Below are 23,340 nucleotides of genomic sequence, written 5' to 3'. Positions count from 1 at the left end.
CAGTAAATTGTAAATAACTGCCAGATATTTGAAGCTATTCTGGAAAAATGGACAAAAGCACTTACTCACAGGACATTTTCTGGTCCTTTTATGGTTAAAAAAAGCAAAAAAAGAAGTCCAGACAGACATTTTGAGGCTAAGTTGTTAATGTTTAAGTCCATTATTAGTTAAAACCATTAAAAGCAAAAAAAGAAGTGAGTGAAGTGCTCGGTGAGTGTTTGTGTTCCGTTTCTGTGCACAGTGTCATCGGATAAGCCTGTAACGCTACATGCGACCGCCATGTGCTTTTGAGACCAGCAGATGGTGAGGTCCTCTGTATTGTGAAGGCCATATTTGCTGACTTCTATCAGCCGTTCCCAGCTTTAGTTTGCGCACAAAGACAGGACTTGCCCTTAGTGGGGGTTTTTCAGGGAGCCACACCTGCAACTGAAACCCTGGGAAACCACGCCGGTGTGCTGTTAAACACGAGCTGCCTTTGATCACACCGTTCTTGGTTGGACTGGATGGGATCAAAGAGGTGGCTGCCTCTCTCTCCCCCCCCCCCCCCCCAATCCTTTTTCATAAGAAGCGCCGTGCCTTGTTTTGGCTCGCAGCGATCGGCAATTTAAAATGGAAATAGAGTTTAGCAGATTCTTAGCGCCGACTGATCGTGATGCTGATGCTGATGCTGATGCAGAGAAGATCTGAGGGGGAAAATGTCAGCGCTAACCCACAAAGAGGCCGAGATGAGTGCTGCAAGTCTGTCAGTGAAATATCTCCTTCATAGGAATCAAATAGATGTAAAATCAATTTTTATTGTGTTAGAGCTAAGAAAGTGCTGTAGCCTACAAAAGGGAGATGACCACTCAGGGTTGCAGCGTCCATTATTGCATCCTGGTGTCTGCGGCTTGTCAAACATTTCTGCACTGCAGAAACTCAAAATCAAAAAAAGTATATTTATTTCTCTAATTTCGAGTCAAAATATCTCATCACACTCAATAGATGACAAAATTACCTAAAGAGGAGGATTTAAGTGAGATAAAGGGGCTTGTTTTTAGACTCTTGTTAAGTGGAACAGTGTTGAAAACATCTTGTTTTGACTCATATCTCAGATGAAACAAGCTTTTTTGACACGTCTTAAGGTTTTTAAGCTGCTGTGTTATTTGCAAAAGATGAATCGTCTTGTTTCATGAAATAGACTTCACAAATCTGCAAATATTTTTCTTACACTGCCTAATACGAGTCAGGAATGCTAACTTCAAGTACCTTGTCTCAAGTAGGTGGTGGACTTAACTCTAGAACAGTGTCACAATTATACAGTAGAACTAAAAATGTGTTAAATATACCTGAAACAAACAAAAAGATGCTACTTTTGAGGGGAAAATACTATTTTTGAGCATCACAAGCTTTTTATGAGACACAAAACATCACAATAATAGTAAAATATAGCTAAAAATTAACTAATTTCAAGATCACCCTTATCTTGTAAGACTTACATATAATACCAAGAGAATTTTCACTTTTTTTTCCAATTTTTTTTGCTTTGGAACTTTGGAATGATCTGCCTCTGCACATAAGACAGGCCTCGTCCTTGTCTGTTTTTAAATCCCTCCTTAAAACCCACCTTTTCTCTTTGGCCTTTGACACTTGATTTTTATTTATTTTAATTTTAATTGATTTTATTGTTTTTTATTGTATGGCTGCTATTTCTTGTGTTTTGTATGATCTTTAATTTATTTTAAGCTATTTTATCTCATTTTGAACCTTTTACTTTATTTATTCTGTACAGCACTTTGGTCCACTGTGGTCTGTTTAAAGTGCTTAAAAAATAAAGTTGGATTGGATTGGATTGCTTATTACAAGCAAGAAATATCTTGTATTCATTTTTTTGGCCTTTTTTTCCAGTGTGTGAAGATCAGCGTTGACATGCTCACGTCCACTAGCACGTTGTCACAATGAGACACAGCGTGTGTGCATAATCGTTTCCTGAAGATTTATAGCTCTCTCAATAGTCACGTTGATGAGTGGGTGAGTGCTTTCTATTAAAAATAGCAGCCAACAACTTTCTGGGTTTTTTTTGTGTGTGTGTGTGTGTGTGTGTCACAAGCCTGCAGCAGAGAATGGCGTGCCAGAAATAAGAGCAACCGAGTTAATCAGTACCTAATCCAATACAAAGGAAAATATAAAACCACAGACCAAACACTACTACTAAAAAAAGAAAGAAGAGTGGCCCGTCGCTGACCGCTGAATGTCCCAGGTGTGTGCTGTGCTGCCCTATCCTGGCTCAGAGATGTAAATGTGCAGTATGTGTAACAGCCCCATAAACAGATGGTGAACGGTAGAGACGAGCACAAAACAAACGGTTTCCAAGCAACAAAAATACAGCTTTATTATCACTGAACGAGTGGGTACTGAAGTAGGCTGTTCTCTAAGTGTGTGTGTGTGTGTGTGTGAAATCACACTTGCTGCTCGGTTCCAGTGTTTTAATGTTTGTAAAGAGCAACACGCTGCGTTGTCATGATTTGCATAGATACTGGTTCATATCCCTGCGTCCTCCCTCCCTCACTCACTCCCTCCCTCCCCCCCTGTCTTCAGCGCTCTTCCACTATAGCAGAGACTAAAATGTCAAGGAAATGTCACATTAATTATTCTCACAGACTTCAGTGCCAATTGAAAGCTTCCCTCTGTTTACCTTTTCTTCCTTTTTTTTCCCTTTTCTTCCCTAAACCGCCGCCTTTGTGTCTGTCTTTTGCTCTAATCAAATCCGAGCCGCTATAAAACTAGGTTGTCTGATGTCACACAAAGCGGCGTACTTAACCGCCACCGCGTGGTGCCAAGAAACACCATTTTAATGTGACACCAGTGACCCAAATATACCTGCATATCAAGTGTGTTGGTCAAAATAGGTCCTTTTATGTTATTTTTATTTGGAACAGCGTCTGTTACTTCACGGACAAAATATAATTCCGCATCGGCGTAGTTTGCAGGGAAAATCAAGGCTGAGCACGAATGTATCCCGCTCTTCGCCCTACATGCGTCCAAAGATTTTGATTTACCACCTCCTTTTCCATCAGTGGGCATTGTGCATGAGACAGCAGGCAACACATTCCAATTATCCTCCTCTCATGTCACACTTAAGATGACATATAAATGTGGTTTGGCTGAATTCCTGCTCATAAATCAGTCTGCGGCGCAATCCGAGACGCGACACTCGCAGACGAGAATTCATCACCGCGTCTGACAGTTGGAAAGTCACGGCCCGTCAAAGGGATAATGATCTATGGGAAAGTTGTACAAAAAGATGACAATGATGTGTCTCGGCTGGACGCCGGACCGTCCCGCTCTGCATTCACTGACAGGTGTCCTAGTTTCAAGGACGCCGCTGTACCTTCCCATGAAGAACTGTGCGTGCAGTGCTTCGAGAATTCCCGGAGAAGACTTGACCCCCTCGTCTTTATATGACCTTCACATTTAATGAGGATCCAGCATTTTAAGCCATTTTGGCATTAAGGAGTCCAGTGTGTGAGAATTAGTGACATCCACTGGTCACAGGGACTCCACTGGTCACTCCTCCCTTTCCCCGAGCACATCAGAGAACGACAGTAGCCTTTGTATCTATTTCTCCCTGATTTGCATAGTGAGCTTCTGCTTGCTATGCTTCCGCCAAATGTGAAACGCTGCGCGGTTGCTGGAGAAACATGGGCACACAAGATGGCACCCTTTCCCTTTCTGAATCGCAGGCGTCCGGCAACAGCACGAGTGAAATTACTGTAAGAAGCACACGTTGGCTTTAACGTGCAACTTCTTACCTTTCAGAAATCGTCGTCATTTTTCCGATCGCGTAATTACAGTAATGCAAAGTGCAAACGTGTCGTCGTCTGTGTTACGCTCGGTGTTAAAGGCTTAAGCCTTCAGACCTTTGACCTCCAGCCATGTTTGTCTTCACCCCTTTGCACTTCCATAACACAGTTATTACACTTACAAAGTACCTAAAATGGTATATTTCCCAAAACACAGTTTTTGATTTGATAGAATAAAAGTCAAATTACTGCTGGTTACCCATGAGACCAACACCATATTATGCATAAAGACATTTTTTCTCCTACAGGGGGTTAAGATGTTTTTGAATTACTTAGAAAAACAGGATTGCCTAAATGCTTAGTCAAACTATCGTCTCCTGAAATAAACATTTCTAATGTGACTCTAACGAAACTTCATTACAAATTCTTGTTCCTGTTCCTGTCCTCCTTCCTGTTTCGTGACAGTTGTCTTTGTCATCACTGCAGACAAAGCAGGGGACACAAATGTTGTCCGTGTCTCTCTCTCGGTCACGTTCACCCTGATCGTGACCTGACACAGACTTAAAACCAGAATACACATCCGAGGGTCTATGTCAGTCTATGATTTTATCTTTGTTTTTTATTCTTTGAACGGTTGAGTGGTTGTGAATTGTTGTGTGTGCTGGATCAAATGTCCTCATTCGCTGGTAACACAGTGACAGTAACACAGTGAGGCTCTGTAGTAACTCACAGGCAGACAGCGACAGTGTGACCAGACATCACTAAAGTCAGAAATGTGTACTTGATGGTGGATTAAGGGGAAATATCATATCAGGGTTCCCCAGGTTGTTGATCCATTATGTCTGGGTTTGTGTATAAACCGGGGGATCATGTGCACTCAGCCACCGAGTGCCCCAGCGCCGGCTTTCATGTCGGTCGCTCTCTCTCTGCCCGTCACACTGTCTCCTCTTCGACAGCGGTGCCTCTGAGTGGTTACGTCTCTTCTAACTCACACATTCAAAGTCACATTCAAACGCAGCTGTAAAAAAAAACGCTTCTGCGACCTCTAAAGTTTAAGTTGAAATAAAGTCCTACACCTCGTTCTGTTAGTCCATACAGTATGTCTGTTAAATTGTGCCGAAAGAGTAGATTTGTGGACACTGAGGGGCGAATTAGCAGCTCTGACCTGTGGCATTTGTTTCACTATGAAGAGTCTACACGCAAGCACACACACACACACACAGACACACACACATCTGTATTTGCATGGTGCAACATCCTCACAGTTAATAATGGATTCTTATGAAAAAGTTAAATGTGGAAATATGATACACAAATCTCTGATACACAAAGCTGTATTTGCATGTGTGCATGCAAATACAGCTTTGAGCATTGACTTTCATTTATTCAGAGAGCGTAACCAAAACCCTATAAAACCTTAACCTTAACCTTAACCCTAACCAAAGCCCTATAAAACCTTCACCTTAACCCTAACCAAAACCCTATAAAACCTTAACCCTAACCAAAACCCTATAAATCCTTAACCTTAACCCTAACCAAAGCCCTATAAAACCTTAACCTTAACCCTAACCAAAGCCCTATAAAACCTTAACCTTAACCCTAACCAAAGCCCTATAAAATCTTCACCTTAACCCTAACCAAAGCCCTATAAAACCTTAACCTTAACCCTAACCAAAGCCCTATAAAACCTTAACCTTAACCCTAACCAAAGCCCTATAAAATCTTCACCTTAACCCTAACCAAAGCCCTATAAAATCTTCACCTTAACCCTAACCAAAGCCCTATAAAACCTTCACCTTAACCCTAACCAAAGCCCTATAAAACCTTAACCTTAACCAAAGCCCTATAAAACCTTCACCTTAACCCTAACCAAGCCCTTTAAAACCTTAACCCTAACCAAAGCCCTATAAAACCTTAACCTTAACCCTAACCAAAACCCTATAAAACCTTAACCCTAACCAAAGCCCTATAAAACCTTAACCTAACCCTAACCAAAACCCTATAAAACCTTAATCCTAACCAAAACCCTATAAAACCTAAACCCTAACCAAAACCTTAACTCCAACTCTAAACTAGGAATGGGAATCGGTCCAATACTGGTCAAAATCACTGGATCGGATATCGGACACAAAAATGTAGAATCCAAAAGTCCTATATATCGCATATGCTGTAAAAAAAAATGTCAATAAAAAACAGCAAAAGCATTTTAGCTGAGTCGTGTTTGGCCTGTTCACTTCTTCTTCCACAGTTGGAGAATTATGATCTTTGAAATGACTCGGCACAAATGTGTTATTAACCCTTAGTGCTCACCTGCGGCACAGATCTGTGCCACAGGTGCACCCATGGTAAATTTGCTGTGGGAATAATACACAATTCCTTATATGGACATCCTGGGGGTGTGTGTTTATAGGTCACATATTCAGGCTTTAAAACATGCATGTTTTTTTTCCGTCTTCTTATGTGTTGTTGAGTCAAAGTTATGATTCATTTTATAATAGTGATTTAAAGTAGCAATAATCGTGCAGAAGTCACAAAATACAGTGGTTTTTCTTTGCTTTTTGTTCATAAAAAGTGACCTTTGAACTGTGACATATTTCCAAATTTCCTGTGTGTTTATATAGTCGGTGAAAATGAGATTTTCTTTCATCAGATTGGATATAAGACACTCTGTGTTGCACATTCTTATAACTGTACGTTTATACAACGTCGTGGAAAAAAGCAGCTGAAATGCTCCGTGTTCTAAGGGTTAAATGTAACTCGAGCCTCAGGAGTTGAGATTCTGCTTCTTTGGGATCAGGCTTATGACCACGTGTCCGTGAGGACAACTAGTTCTCACAAGGCCATTGTGAGAAAAAGGTCATTTGCATCTTAATTTGCATTTGAGGACATTTGAGGACAGGCTGACCTTCACTCATGCCTCACCTGAACGTTACAGGTGTATGAGAAGTAAATGAGAAGTAAATGAGAAGCATTTTAGCCGATGTCTCCACCACGTATGAGTCGAATCACATTATTTAACTATGAATTAATGCAATGTGCTGAAATGTATCCTTGTGATGTCTAAAGCCTCAGAACACAAGCAGCTATTTTTGGACGGATTTCTTTCTTTTTTTTGTTTTAATCTTTGAATGAGCATCACACAACATAACGCTTTGGTCACGAGACACTTTGATTTGAATAGTTAAATATTTGTGGTCAGTGGCGGCAACGGCGGCTCCAAACCGTACGCAGTTCTTTTTCCTGAGAAATAAGGCCAACGATTTGTTGCATGTCATCAAACACACGGTTGAAAGAGCCACATTAATAATTTCTCATTTTTAGTGACTAATTTAGTGAACTATTTTTTCTCTCTGTACAGTGCAGTTAGTGAGGGCGAGAGCGCTGCGTCAGACACACGAGCATTTGTACTTTTTTCCTTATTAAATGTCCAACTTTAACTGGATTAAAACCCCCCGTCGTTGGTGTCGGAGTGAAGTTGCGGCGCCTGCAGCTCGGCTGCGGCTTCTGGAGAGTGAAGGAAGTCGCTGGAGAGGTCATTACACGAGCACAGAACGCCGCTGAGAGCTTGTGAGGAAACACGCGCGTGTTCGTCGCCTAACGAGGAAAAAGTGAAGTTTTCGTTTAAGTGGCCGTGGTTATTTGGTACAGTTGCAAGAAATTGGAATTAACCTGGATTTGTGCATAAATTGGTCATAAAATGTGATCTGATCTTCATCTAAGTCACAAAGACAGGCAAACACAGTCTTCTTGAACTAATACCTGACCAACAGTTATATGTTTACGTGTTTTTACATGTGAACACAACATGTAAACATTCACAGTGCAGCGTGAACCCCCGGGCTTACGAATTTCCCTGGGTTACATTCCTTTTCTTGCAACTGTATATGGAAAGAATGACGGTTCCACTGCTCTTGTGATACTGTAAACAGATTATCTAAATCACGTGTCAAACTGGTGGCCCGGGGGCTACATGTGGCCCTCCAATCGATTACATGCGGCCCGCCCACCACTGTGCGAGGTGATGGAATAGAGACAGAATTTAAGACTAAATGTATTTGCCGGCAATATTTTTTATAATAGTAATAAGACATTCGGTTGTTATCATTGCTTTATTAAATGTATTACACTCAACAATCACAATTGTCATTATTTACTAAATTTTCAATTTAATTCTCCGTTTTTGTGCATCATAAATATGTTTTTATTGTGAATAATTTTGTATCAAAACAAGCACTTTTACTTTGCAATTCTGTCTAATATCATAATGAATATCTTATATTGCACACCGGCTACTAAATAGTAGTTGTTTCCACTTTTTGTCCTCTATGTCGGCCCCCGCTTGACCAGACTAGATGCTCATTGGCCCCCAGGTCATTTGAGTTTGATGTAAATGGTTGAGCTGAGTTTCTCCACTATTGCAGTTCCGACTGCTCGGCGTTTCAAATCTACAGGTGTGTTGTACATGAATTAAGCGCGGAGTCACAGGCAGGCGGTTATTTCACAGACGTCAATAGTGCAGGGTTTAGTACAGCGCTGCACATCTGCTAAGACAGAGGCTCTGTTTGTTCATTATGGAGTCGAGCTGTTTTTCGTGAGCACTGAGACGCTGGTGAGGGGGAGAAGCCTGAGGAGCAGAAAACAGAGACAGATCAAGAGATTGACTGAGATGGAGAGATCTGGAGAGATCTGGAGAGATCTGGAGAGTCAGAGACCGTAAACTAATTACTGTGAGACGTGGAGGATGAATCTCAGCCAGAGAACAAGAAAATGAAGAGAGCCTTCTTTATTTTGTTGTTATTATATTTCATTATTAGGGAAAAATGGAATTCATTTTTATTTTTAGTCCCATTTTTTTCAGTGTATTTACGTCACAGTAATTCTGTGTCTAATAGACATGGAAATCAACGTTATCAACTATATGGAACAAAGAAAAACAGGAAATATTAACATTTAAGAAGCAGAAAAATCAGAGAACTGGTAATTTACTATAATAATAATAATAATAATAATAATAGATTGATCAATGAATCATTGCAAATTGTGATTTACAGCCACATCTGTAACACATAACTAAATACTTTTAGAAAGATGTTTGCTGACTGAATGACATAAAACTTCATATTCTGCTTGCTATTTCTAAGTCTTTGTGAATCACTGCTGTAAAACACTGATGCTGCTTTTCCGTGGAGTTTGAGGACAGAGGAATAATGTTTTAGGCATAAATCAGATGTGAAATACATGTCCAAAGTGGAAAAACTTAAAGTGTTTGCAGGGGTTTCTTTTGGAAAGTTAGTGTGGCAACAATAGTTTTCCCTTTTGTCTCGATAATTGTGATGTGAATGGAAGTCTGAGTACAACAATATTCTAATTAGGCTGGAGCCCACTGCCGATATATAATACTTCCTCAAACTCAAATGAGGCCCCGGGGGCCAACTATTACACCACAAAATTCCATCATGATATTGCAATGATAGATATTTCACAGAATTTCAAATTAAGACATTTCAAAAACATTTCAAAAAAAGTGCCTGTGTTGACATGGAACGATGTATATTTCACAATAAAAAAAACAGTGTTTATGATGCAAAATGAATCTATTACTTAAAAAAAAAAGAAAAAATGAGTTTGAGACCTGTGCGTTAAATGAACGGAGGATGCCTCAGCTGCTGAATGTAATCTAATCAAGTCAAGTCAACTTTATTTCTAGAGCATGTTTAAAAAAACAACCAAGGATGAGCAAAGGCAGAGCCACACAAAGCGTATAACACATACAATCAATCAAAATACAAGTAAAACAGTAAAATAGTGACATTATAGAATAATAAAATGGTATAAAATGGTATAAAACTACACAGAAGTGTCCAGGTTGGCTATTTTTATCCTGAATTGAAGGCCAAGGAGAAGAGCTGGTCTATAAAAGTGATTTAAAATGTTCATTGGTGGGGCGCAGATTTCATTTCCATGGATAACTCGTTCCAAAGTTTAGGGGCCGCTACAGAAAAGGCCCTGAGTTTTTAGTCAGGGAATCTGGCAACATCTAAAAGCAGCCCGCTATCAGACCTCAGAGCTGGGGATGGAGCGTAAAGACAAAGAAGTTCCGAGAGATAAGATGATGCCAAAGCATTAAGAGATTTAAAAAACAACAACAATAACATTTTAAAATCAATCCTAAGATGAAGAGAGTGCAACACAGACGTGATGTGGTCTCTCTTCACATCACTATCTATGCACCAAGGACAACACCACTAATCCATTAAAAAGAAAGAAAATAGTGTATTTGTGCACTTGTAATGGCTTTGTGGTGCACAGAGAGAGAGGACATGTATTCTATTCTGGAGAAAGTGATCAATATATTAATGAAAACAGTCACCATTTGCACCAGCCTTAATGTTATCCCATAGAATGCAATGACACTGTAAAACCAAGGTTTTTTTATAAATCCATTAAAGGCTTTAAGGGCTTTGTGTGTTACGGTATCACAACAGAAGCCATGAGATTAGATCATTTGCAAGTTAAATGTTACCTTTGCCACGCGTGACACAAACCCATTCATCTTCCTGAAATACAGTCTAATACATTACTGACACACACACACAGTCATTTACCGGACACAAAACACGTGATTAGGTTGAAAGGTGAGTCTATAGACAACCACAGCGGCGTTGACCCCGAGGGCATTACCACGCAGCAGAGCGACCAGGTCACGATTACAGTAAATACAGTGCACACTTCTGTCCCTGTATGTGTGTGTACAGAGCACAACATGGAACAAGCTGATGCAGCTTTCCTCATTAAGGGGGATTTCACTCCACTTAGCGAGACGTGTGGAAAGGTAAACGTATGACGGTGTGAAAAGTGTCAAGGCCAGAGACTGTGTGTGTGTGTGTGTCCAGGTGTTACTAATGTTGTGGGGACCTAAACCTGTTTACACAGTCACATTATGGGGACTTGTCTTCTTTTTGGGTGTTTTAAAGTTAGGCTGAGGTTAGGGTCAGGGTTAGGATTAGGATTAGGCCTGTAGTAATTATGGTTAAGGTTAGAGTAAGTCTTAATGGGTGATATAGTAGCAAATAGTGATATAAAGTAGCAATAATTGTGCAAAGGTCACAAAATAGAAGTGTTTTTCTTTGCTTTTTGTTCATAAAAAATGAGCCAAGTGAACGTTGAACTGTGAAAAATTCAATCCAATTTTAAATATTTTGAGTACTTTTTGCTCAGGGTGTGTTTATATCATTGGTGAAAATGACATTTTCTAGGTTGTGCTGAAAAAAAAAGGATATAAGACACTCCATGTTGCACATTCTTATAGCCTCTGTATAAACTGTATGTTTAGGAAGGAAAGCCGCACACATTTGTGAGTGTGCGCTTCTTTTTCTCCATCTTTTCCCCTCGTTTTTCCTCCTCTGTGCTGCCGTTGTCTGCAGTGTGTACATTTTAAATGATAAATGACGAGCGCTCGGGAAACGCTTGACACTACAAAGCGCATTAAGCGTGTTTAGTATGTCGTGACGCTCTATGATCATCGCTCACACGTCCCGTTCACACAGTAACGACACAGGAATCAGGGCCCGGGTGGTGTTCTTCAGTATCAGTTACACTTTGACATTCTCCAGTTTTCTCTGATAAATAAACTATCACGTACTGCAAGACTGTTGTGTGAATCGCATCATACATTTATTATTTACCAATATGGAAGCTAAACTCCGTAATAATGTGGCAGACTTGCCTCTGTTTTTGCCAAGACTGTTATTTTGTGCTGTGGGGGTGGCGAGGGTGTGTGTGTGTGTGTGTGTGTGTGTGGCCATGAATAAACAGGAGAAAGAAATGGTTATTATAAGGATTTATATTTCTTTTTTCCCCCCCTCTCTACACAGACAAAGGTGTTCCATTTCCTTTCTAAACGTCACAAACGCGGTGTCCTCCAAATGCAAAAGGCCGTCCTCTGGTGCTCCAAAACCAGATCCTATACTGTTTCTATTTATACAGCCATCATAGACCAGCCAGAGTTTAAATATAGATGCTGAGTCTGGATTCTCTTCTTCATCTGAAATGCATGAATAATTGAGCGGGAGAGGAGATGAGGTGGGATTCATTCAAGAGACGGATGGACCACACAGAGATTCTCTGTTCCTGAATTAAGAAATAGATAGATTACCAACATTATTATACTGGCGTACGAGCGCATTACACTTAGAGCCGAGGCGAAGAATCTGTCATCTTAAAGCCGTGGCGCTTCACCGTTCAATGAAAACAAACGATTAAGCCGATCGTCTGTCATCTCCACACGACTCTCTCTGTATTGTGGTGTTTAGATCGCGACATTGCGACAGGAAGTGATTTGTTTAATGTGGAGACAGCAACATTGGTCATAGGTCACAATCATAGGTGACCACTTTCAATCTCAGGGCCGAGAAGTAGGAGACTGAGTGACACGAGGATCTGCGATTCAAAGTTAGAGGCGGAGGCGATGCGGGGAGATTACAGCTGAGCCACTCCAGCAAATGTGTGTGTTTCAAGCTATCATTTGGAAGACACAGTCTCCTCCCGTCTCCATGGAAACCCCATCTCTTTTCTCAGGCAGAGAGGCAGAGCCCTTTTACAATTAGCATCTGAGGTGTGAATTTTCGCACATTTTTTTTTAACGCTCACAGCGTGACTCGCATGCCAACCAAACCACCGACCGTTACGTTGTGATAAAGGCGGAAATCAATTATTGTGTGGTCACGTGTGTTAACATCTGCACCGAAAGGATGGCACTTTAAAGAAGTTGTTCCCAAAATGCAACTGAAGCTCTGACGTAAATGAGCGAGACACGTGCAGACAGACAGGACAAGAACAGTGCGGATGATTCCAAGCTTCAAACGAGGGATAGACGGAAAGACAGAGAGAAGGGGGTGTGAAAGATGGAGAGAAGGAGACTGTCAGACTTGCTTTTCACAAGCAGGTCCACGTAGCCACCTCCTGTCGAGCTTCAAGGGGGTTGTCATGGTGACAGTGGCTGGCAATCGAGGTTGGGAAAGTGTTGCATGGTATCCCTGTGGCCTCGGATGTGGCTCAGGGGATGATGGGGAAAAAAAAAAAAAAAAAGTCAGCAAGTCAATGGATTCTTGTGACTAAAAAAAGGACCAGGATTTATTCACACGACGCACATTTTTGCTAAAAAAAAAACCTTGTCAACGCGTGCTTATTGAAGACTTAAGTAACATTGTGACGCAGATATAACGTGTTTCCCCGGGCGAGAGCCGGAAGACTCGGCGGACAATGGTGTTAGGACTCGCAGGAACCGGAACGTCCACTGCCCGACGCTCCTGTCCCTGTCGCTGCTAATGAGGAAGGTGCCAGGCGGAGCACGGGGAGTCGGGGAGTTCCACTTTAGTCACTTGGGATGCCGCCAGTGTGAGAGTCAATATCTGCACCTAACTAAGTCCAGCACATCGTGAGGCCTGCAGCCTCAACTCAACTCTTAGTCACCAACACGGGAGGGGAAGGAACATTTTCGTTATCTTTGACAGGCCTCGATAAAACCAACATTTTAACTCCACAGTTGTCACATGCAATAGTGGCTGATTTGAGAGAATTACATTTAGAATTTTGTAAATGACTCAAATGACACATTATTCTATTCTTCTCTTTTTTTTAGTGTCTTTCAGCTCATTATTTTGTCCTTGTAGCCGTTCAGTTCAGTATCACAGCAATTAGCTGTGTCCAGTATAATCCACTATGTTCACCAGTGGCTGGTGAACATAATTCATTCAATTAGAAGACAAAAAGTGGAATATTTCCCCCGATGAGCTGAAGAGGAGTGGCGAAGAAAATCCATTAACGTTGCTTCTAAGGCTAAGGTTAATGGAGTTTACTTTAAGTCTACTTTATTCTTTGTTTGCTAATGATCAGTGACCTCCAATTTCATGTTGGTCCATGTTCAAAATCGCATTTTTGGTGACAAATGTCTGATTTATAAATATCGGCCGCATTTTAAAAAGAAAATCTATTTTTAAAACCGTCTAGTGCAAAGTTCAAGGTTTCGTCCTCGTGACACGAGCACTGGGTAAACAGATTAATCGCCGTGACCGTGATGAACCACAAAGAAAATTAATCAAAGCTGTTGGAACACAGCCAACATAAAATCAGGTCACCGTAAATGAGCAAGAGCTACTGCTGCTGCTGCTGCTGCTGCTGCTGCTGCTTCTGCTGCTGCTTCTGCTGCTGCTTCTGCGGCTGCTGCTGCTGCAAACTCCAAGTACAACTACAGTGAGATGCCCAGGAACAAGCTTTCCACCTTGCCAAATCCCAAGTGCGGGCGCCTCTGGAGAGCTGGATGTTTGGCTGTATATACAGTGAATGAGAAAAGTGTCTATGTGTGCCATGAATGTCACGTCTGACAGCTTCATTTCTCCTCCACATATGAAATACTTTTAAGTTTGCCGTCTTTCATACAGTATTAGTACTGTGTAGTACTATACTAGTATAGTACAGTTCAGACAAAATTTGTTTTTTTAATTTAATTTTTTTTTAGTTTAATTTAATGGTGGTGACGATTATGTCTGCTGAGCTACACAATGATGCTCCACAACCGATGTGATCTGATTGTGTCCACAGTCATTTCCTGTCTCATTTACTCCCTCTGTCCATTTCTTACACATTGGTCATCTCGATATAAATATCTCTCCTTCTGTGCTTCCTTAAATGTGTGGTTTCAACAGACGTTTACTGTATAGCCTTTATTGTTTAGGGTCAGTCGTAAATAACGTACACGTGTGTGCACGTGTAAAAAAAAAAAAAAAAGTGTGTGTTATTTACTACTAAGGTATTTTTTTTTCCCCTAATTGCAAAAAGAAATTTGACATTTCATTATTGTCAAAGAGAAGCTTGTGTAAAACGACGTCTGTGTGGCCACTATCAACATCCGTTTCTTTATCTGTGCGACTGCATCCACAGAGATCCCATAAATAGCCTGTAAATGTGTTCATGACATTACGGTCTGTCATGTCTGTTACCCTGCCCCACCTTCTTCTGTACATGATTTTGTCTCTGTCTCTGTCTCTGTCTCTTCCTTTATGTGCAATCTCAGTGTCTGTCAGTGCAACAGTTTGATTAAATTAATGCTGATTGACATTAAACAGAAAAACAGAAAAAAAAAGGGGGTCAAGCCAAGCACGGCAAGTTGAAGTGACGGCAGAGGCCACCAGGACGTACAGTAGGCCAGTGGGAAATGTACATGTTGGAACCTGACCTCATAACCATTGTCAGAAATAACAGTCTCCATTTGTCATCTTTTTATAGCACCTCAGTCCTGTGGCAGTGTTGTATAAGTTTGCAATTTGTCAGCAACTCATTGTGTCTTGTACAATGGCTGGTTTTTTATATGTATATATATATATATATATATATATATATATATATACAGTATATATATATATATATATATAAATAAATAAATAAATAAATATACAGCGATTTACTTTGTACAGTTGGTCACAATTTTCCATTCTCGACAGTGCTGCTCCTCCTTCCTCTCCCTTCATCACTTTTGTGTTCTCAGCAACACCCTCCCTCCCTCCCTCCCTCCCTCCCTCCCCTGCTCCGACACTTTGCTCCTGAAGTGTTTGATTCAAATAGATTTCCTCCAGAGCAGGAGGAGAGGAGCACAGAGGGAGGAAAAAAAAAAAGAAAAAGAAAGGGTCATTATTCATGTCTGCCTTGACGCTATGGAAACAGTGTCCTCCTGCTCTGATTGGTTGTAGATAAGGTTGCCTCTTTAGCCATCACTTTTACTCTTGGGAGTGGATTTCAAATTATTAGGCTGTTGTCAAGGCCCACGCTGTCAGTCACCTCCTGTTGTCCTGTTCTCCTTCTGCGCCTTATTTTCCTCTGGGAGTCTTATAGGGGGGAACCCTGCAAACCCTGCATCGTGTGCTCTGCTCTGCTCTGCTCTGCTTGTTTACACAGATGCCTGTGTTTAACCACGTAGATCCAGTTCATGGATGACCAAATCTCACTGAAATAATTAATTTCTTTCCCATTTCTCCTGTCACATGGGTGTCTTATGAAAGCCTCATGCCTTTTCAGGATGCAGCTTAAGGCTCAGCTGCACTCAGTTTGAGAGGAAAGTATTTCGACGAGTACGTGATATCTTTTATCATATAGCAAAACCTCATCTGTGTGGGCTATTGCCAAAACAGGCTGTGTTGCAGCTACAGCCTCCTACTCATCCTCAAAGTGGATTTTTTTTTTTCAGGAATCGTTCAGGGAGAACATAAACAAGTAACATATAAATGAAGTATTTGTGTACAGTATGAGGCCTTAAAGCTGTAGTCTGTAACTTTCAAATATCATCGAATGTCCGTGACATATGCTAAACAACTGGAAAATGAACTGATACATTCAGTCTTCGCCCTAAAACTTGTAGTTTTTTAAATACATCATCAGTAAATAACCCACTTGTGTGTGTTTTTCTGCTTTAAGTTGTCTTGTAAAAGATAAATGCCCTTTTAAGTCAGTAAATGAGATTGCAGAGTAAACACCTGCACATGAAAACTGATAAACAACCTCAGTCAGTGTGTTTACATGTATGTTAAAAGTCCGATTTTAGTCGGACTAAGAGAAAAATTCAGTTTTTCTTGTATGTTAACAAGTTAGTCTGACTAAAATAGAGCTAGTCTTAGTCGGACTAACATACCAGGATAATGCGACTCACAAGAGCCATCCATGCTCCATCTAAATGATACAGCACAATCCATCTCGCCATTCGCCATACAGCGCCACTTACGGAGGCGGAGTCAGACACGCCAATAAATTGATGTTCTCCTCCGCATGTATATTTGGACTCAGAAAGTTGTCCGATTGTCCGTCTTAGTCAGACTACGCTACCTTCGCTCGAGTGTTTTTCTCCTCACACTCGTCCAAACTTGTACTATTTTTTGTAAAGAGAAAAGTTTTTCTGCCCCTTAAACTACAGGAAGGAAACTTGGTGGTGACAATGAAGTTTTGCAGCCTTGGTCTTGTTTGTTCATAGACTATTGTCACAAACTTTGGTTTGCTCAAAGGTTGTTTTACATTCATCAGTGGCCCGTGGAAAAAGTTGTCATTGGCGAAATGTTTCATCTCTGCAGCACTCTCTTTTGGCTGTTACGCTCTAAACCGAAGTTTCTATTACTGGAACCACACTATTTTACCCAGAGGGAGGCTGTGAAAGAGAAACAAGAAAGCTGTTTTCATACATGCACACAACCTTGAACTTTTCTCTAGACTTGTTCAAAATCAGATCAGAATCATCAAAAATACTATTGACTGAGATTGCTAAAGATGAACTAGATATTAAAAGGACTCTTCCCTGCCTGCTTCCTATTGCAAAGTCAGTGTGAGGCCACTTTCTGACCAGATAACGTAAGGTCATTTCAAGAAAATAGCCAATAATATATAATAATAATAATAGCACAATAGGACTAGAATAATCATGTCTTGACCACAGTCTTAGCTACTGGCCATTAGGCCACAAATAACAAAACCAGTCACCACAGAAGCCGTTCTCCAACATTTGGCTTTCACCTGTGAGGAAAAAGTAAACACACAGCCAGTGATATGCAAATGTTAACTGTGCTGTGTCACATACTGTTCCCCCATCAAGGTGTGTTTTTATTTATGAGTGAAATTGTGAGCAACGTGGGCACTGGATGAGAAAATTACATCTGCGTTCATCTGAAAACCAGCAAATACGTTTTACACCACGCTCGGGGCTGTTTGGCACCTGGAGTGAAAAAAAAAATGAATTCTGGATATTATTAAGAGTCTTTCATCTGAGCTGTGCATGCTGATGGGACAGCGGAGAAGAGTGCGACTTTCCCTCCGTTATCTCTTGTCGTGGTTTACAGCAGGAGTCGCTTGTTCGGATCAAACAAGCTCCTGAATAATACACTTCAAAGCAAAGGCGGGGATTTGTTTTCCCCTGCTTGGGAGGGGAGATATCATAAAATTTTAAAGAGGTGTAGTCTAACACTACGCTCTTGCATATTGGGAAAGATTGGTGGATTGTGGGTGTGGCAGTATGTGTATAAATGTGTGTGTGTGTCAGACTTCCCAGTTCTCAAGCACCATGTCGTGAAGTGGATACAGGGACGTTCTGCTCCTCTGACTGTTGCATGTTTTTCTGTCACTTGCTGTAACGATAGAGGATTGCACGAAATACACAGCGACCGCCTCCACTCCCCAAATCTGAGTGAAACAACACAAGGAAAACCTTCTTCATAATCCCATAATTCATCATTTTTATGATCACAGCCCCAGAGTCTCTGACAACTAATAATGTTCATCGTGACCCTGATTGCAAGGTCATCTCCGCCTGATAATGGAGGGCTTGTTTATTATTATTATTGCTAATTATCTGAGCCACTTAATGCTAATTGGAGTGCTGAGGGAAGTGTTGAGAACGTCTTTCAGTTGTTTTGTGAGAACAGATTTGAGGAAAAACAAATACTGTATTCTTATTAAATACCCCAGTGACTTTGGTGATCGCCTGACTTCTTGTCTAGCGCCACCATGAGGTTTGGATGTACTTCATGTTCCCTGCAGGACACACTGCAGTAACTTTGATTTTTCTAGCACCATCATTTCCAGTGAAATGTTGTTGTTGGGTTGTATCTTTATAAAGCAAGAGTAAAATGCCAATTTAATAATGTCCTGACTGCAGTTTGGTAAATTATATTCATATTTATTTTAAAAACCCTCTATCATCCGTCCAATTTTCCTTATTTGGCCATTTGAGATACAGAAAAATCAAGCCACGGATACTGTACATTTTGTGTTTTTGCTTTTCATTATTGGTTCCTAAACATTAATCTCCATTAGCGCACAGTCACTCACATGGAACCGAGTCATGAATAAATAAGCAGTTCAAGTCAATCCAATCTATTTTGTTCTCAGCCAATCCCACACGTCACCTGGCATTTACTGAAGGCTCCCTCACAGTGTAAGGTTATTGGAATTCACAGATTGTCCGTACTTACTTGGTGTATTCAAATCTCCTTGTAAATGTTAGCCGTCTAATTACAATGAGAATATATGCAAAGCATGTCTGATTTTAACCTGGTTCTGAAATCATTACTAATATTACCCTAAATGTGTCTTTCAGATCCTGGCCATCATCTCCATCCTCTTTATCGTGCTGTCAACGATTGCTTTGTCTCTGAACACCCTCCCAGAGCTGCAGGGCACAGATGAGTTCGGACAGTCCACAGACAACCCGCAACTGGCCCACGTGGAGGCTGTGTGCATTGCCTGGTTTACCATGGAGTACCTGCTCCGCTTTCTCTCCTCCCCCAACAAGTGGAAGTTCTTTAAGGGCCCACTGAACGTCATCGATCTGCTGGCCATCCTGCCATACTATATCACCATATTCCTGACAGAATCCAACAAGAGTGTGCTGCAGTTTCAGAACGTCCGCCGCGTCGTTCAGATTTTCCGCATCATGCGGATCCTGCGTATTCTGAAGCTGGCACGTCACTCCACGGGTCTTCAGTCTCTGGGCTTCACCTTGAGGAGGAGTTACAATGAGCTGGGTTTGCTTATCCTCTTTCTGGCTATGGGAATCATGATTTTCTCCAGCCTGGTGTTTTTCGCTGAAAAGGACGAGGAGGATACAAAGTTTAAAAGCATTCCAGCTTCCTTCTGGTGGGCTACTATTACAATGACCACTGTAGGCTATGGAGATATTTACCCAAAAACTCTATTAGGCAAGATTGTTGGAGGGTTATGTTGTATAGCGGGAGTGCTGGTGATTGCTCTGCCTATTCCCATTATTGTAAATAACTTCTCTGAATTCTATAAGGAGCAGAAGAGGCAGGAAAAAGCACTTAAAAGAAGAGAGGCCCTCGAGAGAGCGAAACGAAACGGCAGCATTGTCTCAATGAACTTGAAAGAGGCTTTTGCTCGGAGTGCAGAGCTGATGGACGTGGTGATCGAAAAAAGTGAGCGGCCTCATGACAACCACCTATCTCCAAGTCGTTGGAAATGGACGCCGAAGAGAGCTGCGTCCGAGACGAGCTCAAATCATTCCTTCAATGGCCACGAGTTAGGTTCTCCCAGCAAAGCCTGTGCTACAAGTCCCCAGAGGCTCAATGTGCAGAAGCTAGAGGAGATGTACAACCAGATGGCAAAGACACAGTCACAACCTAACCTTAATTCTAAAGACAGAGGCTCCAGAGTCATCAAACACAGGGATGAGATAGAGCTAGGCGCCATTCAGGATCGTGGGCCACCGGTGCTAGGGACCAGAGAGGGCGTAGGGGATATGAAAAGCTTGTCCAGCATTGACAGCTACATCAGTTGTGCTACAGACTTCCAGGAGAATACACGTTTCCCTCACAGTCCAGCAATGGACCTCAGCCTTCAGGAGAGTAAACGACTTTCCCACTATCCAGTTACAGCTTTGTCTCAGCATGCCAGTGCGAAAACAGGCCAGCAAACCACTCGGGAGCTTGAGCCCATGCTGACTCCCATGTCTGTCACAAAGCCCTCGTGCTCAGAGAATGCAAGGAAATTCTTCTTCTCTGGAAACTCCTCAAAAAGCCTTATCCCTAAAGTAGGCTGCCGCAGTGATGGGGACTCAGGCCGGTCCCCACTGTCAGACAGCTCGGTCCTGTCAGACCACTCTCTGCTTAGTCCTGAAGTTTCTATCTACACCACTGCCAGCAGCAGGACCCCACCAAAGTCACCAGAGAGCACCACCCTGGCTCCCAGTGTCTTCACCTTCCACGACTCCTCCATCAACAAATACATCGATGCCGACACAGACGACGACGAGCACCTCCGCGACATCTCCGATGCAAGTCCCTCGGATCGTCTGTTGGCAGGATCGAGCCCAAAACACAGCATCAACATCAATTACCAAAGGGGCGCCAACCATTTAGAAGCAGCTCAGAAAATGCTGGGCCAGAATTGCTTGTTCCCCCTTGAAGGGATTCGTGGGTTAGCGCATGAGAATCACATAAGTCATGAAATGACACACAGACCAAAGGTTGAGAGAGGGAGACAAAACACTTTGGATAAAGGCCTCTGAGGTACGAGGAGCAGAGACTAACGGGGAGAGTGTTTGTGGTAAGGACATTGGACGGACTAAAAACACTTCATAGGCCCGGGACAATGGAAGAAGGAGAAACAAGGGTCTCACCATGACATTTCACAAATGACCTGAGCATGCCGTTGGGCAATAAGCTCCAAGCAAACACTTGTGGTGAATACTCTGGGAGAAAAAAGAAAAACATTTCCAAATGGGAGAATGTCACTGCCCCTCCTTCAGCTCATTCCTATTAGCAGTATTCCACAACCACAAAACAAAAGGAGCACTCCCATGTTGCTGACAGGTTTGTTCGGAGATCCCAGTGGAAACAGAGTCATCAGAGAGAGATAGTTTTGTGGTTGACGTCGGTTTAACCCAATTGAATGATGTGGTCTTAGCAACATAGGGTGTGCCTCTATATTCTCTATGGAAAAAAAAAATCCCAGCTGCTCACTGTCCCATTACAGAGTCCCAGTTCATTTTGTAGTCTTGGAGACACAGGAGAGGACCTAGAGGCCTATAAGCTACTCACTTATGCCCTCCATTCCCAAACCTAGCCTTAGTCATTGACATTTTCAGAGGTGTGTCTGTTTGTGCGTACGCATGTATGAGAGTGCGAATGCCGATGGGTGATGTAATGTATACACACCCTCGAGATTGTGCTACCTGATTTATTTTTATATATATATATATATCTATATAGTAGATAAGAGAATGGTCCAATAGAGATATGTGGTTTGCTCGTCTGCTGTGTCATAATCATGAAGAGCAATCAGTGTCTGCAGTTATCAGAGGCGTCAGTGCACGTCATCTGCCGTCATTAACGTGCTTTACTTTCCCATTATGTTGTCATGTCACTGTGAGTTTGGATGATACTTTCTAATCTCTACCAGTGGTTATTGTTGTGCTTAGCATCCCGGTATCATTACAACAGTTGGTAATCTTGAAAGCACACATTTATGAAGCATGCTTGCATCCAACCAATCAACATACAGAAAAACACAAGTGGCTTGTTCTTCATATCTAAAGAAATTATTATTTTTATATATATACATATGTATGTATATGTATATATATATATATATATATATATATATATATATACATATATATATATATATATATATATATATATATATATGTATATGTATGTATGTATGTAATAATAATAATAACAATAATGGAAATCCATGTTTAGATTTCAGCAATCAGCGACATGAATGCAGCCAAAGAGATCACATGGTTTCTGGACGAGGGAGCGTATCACAGACAGAAAAATAAACTCTAATAGCACTAAATATACACAAGCAGGTTAACTTCAGTGTAAGGTCAGTTGTAACGCCAGAACTGATGAAACTCATGCATGAGCACAAGTCACAAGAGACACACGCCGTTATTGAAGACAGCCTTCAGGATACAAACATACATATATATATATGTACACACTTAGTTTCCATGGTGACAGCAGCTGTTCTCAATGGCTGGCAGCAGCTCACCAACATTTTGTTAATTGGAGTTATATGGTCTGATTGCATGCTTGCGTGCATGCACACACACACACACACACACACACATTCTTGTATAGCATTCTTAGTGAGGACATTCATAGACATAATGCATTCCTTAACTTTAAAGAGTAACTAAACCCCTAAACCACTTTTTTTGCCAGGTGAAAACTAGTGTATATGGATATCTCGTGATGTTATTTGTTGATCCAGGTGCAAATCTCCACAGTTTAGTGTAAAGTATTTAAAATTGTACATAAAAATGGTAGACAGTGAATGAATGTTATGATAAAAATCAGCTTATCTTCTGCCTCTCTCTGGTCTAACACTGGCCACTGCCTATTTTAGTCCACGCTCACATCACTGGTTCACTCTTTCGTCACTCACTTGTCTCATTATAGTGAGGCTCGTTGTACCGGACTCCTCCCCCTCTTTTTAACTCTCGCCGACAGGATTTGGCATGCGTACCTCTCATTACCTCATAGACGTTTGTGATATCTAGCAGAAAGCAGAGAAATAGAGCTTTGCGCCCATATACTTGTCATTACGGTAGCCGTCGGGACATCTACGGAAAGACCGTCCAATCACAGACGAGATTCACCAGCGCGTCACACGTTTGTGACGTCAGCTTATTCCTAAACGGTTAAATAACTGCCAGATATCTAAAGTGAAAGGAAAAAGGGGCAGAAGCGCTCACTCATTGAACATTTTTTGACAATACTACAGCCATAAAATCAAAATAAATCCAGGCGGCGTCATTATCTCGATGGTCATAAGAGGGTTAAACACAGGAGCTGTTCTGCTGTTCTACTCTGTTCCACTTCTCCCGCCGCCACGTGAAGCACACGGAGCACCACGTTGCACAGTTGCAACTCCGTGTGTCAGATTTCACTCACTACTAGGCCACGCCCCCTCAATGCTGCCTCACTCAGGTCTCAGCCCACTTCTTTGGCATTTTTTTCTAAATCAAGCATTCGGCGGAGTTGTCTGCACAAGAGGGGGG

General features: G+C 41.6%; 1 protein-coding gene across 1 annotated transcript in view; it reads left to right on the top strand.

The window, feature by feature from the left end:
* kcnb1 (potassium voltage-gated channel, Shab-related subfamily, member 1) overlaps positions 1–21,843 on the top strand; it is a 28,189-nt gene extending 6,346 nt beyond the window's left edge. Inside the window, exon 3 of the mRNA XM_058630993.1 lies at positions 18,907–21,843. Coding sequence (XP_058486976.1) covers positions 18,907–20,832 — 1,926 coding nt within the window. The 3' untranslated portion in view covers positions 20,833–21,843. The remainder of the gene's footprint in view (positions 1–18,906) is intronic.
* Positions 21,844–23,340: the final 1,497 nt, after the last annotated feature.

This window comes from Solea solea, chromosome 6 (genome assembly GCF_958295425.1).
Source record: "Solea solea chromosome 6, fSolSol10.1, whole genome shotgun sequence".
Classification (NCBI taxonomy): Eukaryota; Metazoa; Chordata; class Actinopteri; order Pleuronectiformes; family Soleidae; genus Solea; species Solea solea.
The sequence above is the reverse complement of the archived record's forward strand: the minus strand, read 5'-3'. Positions and strand labels throughout refer to the sequence as shown.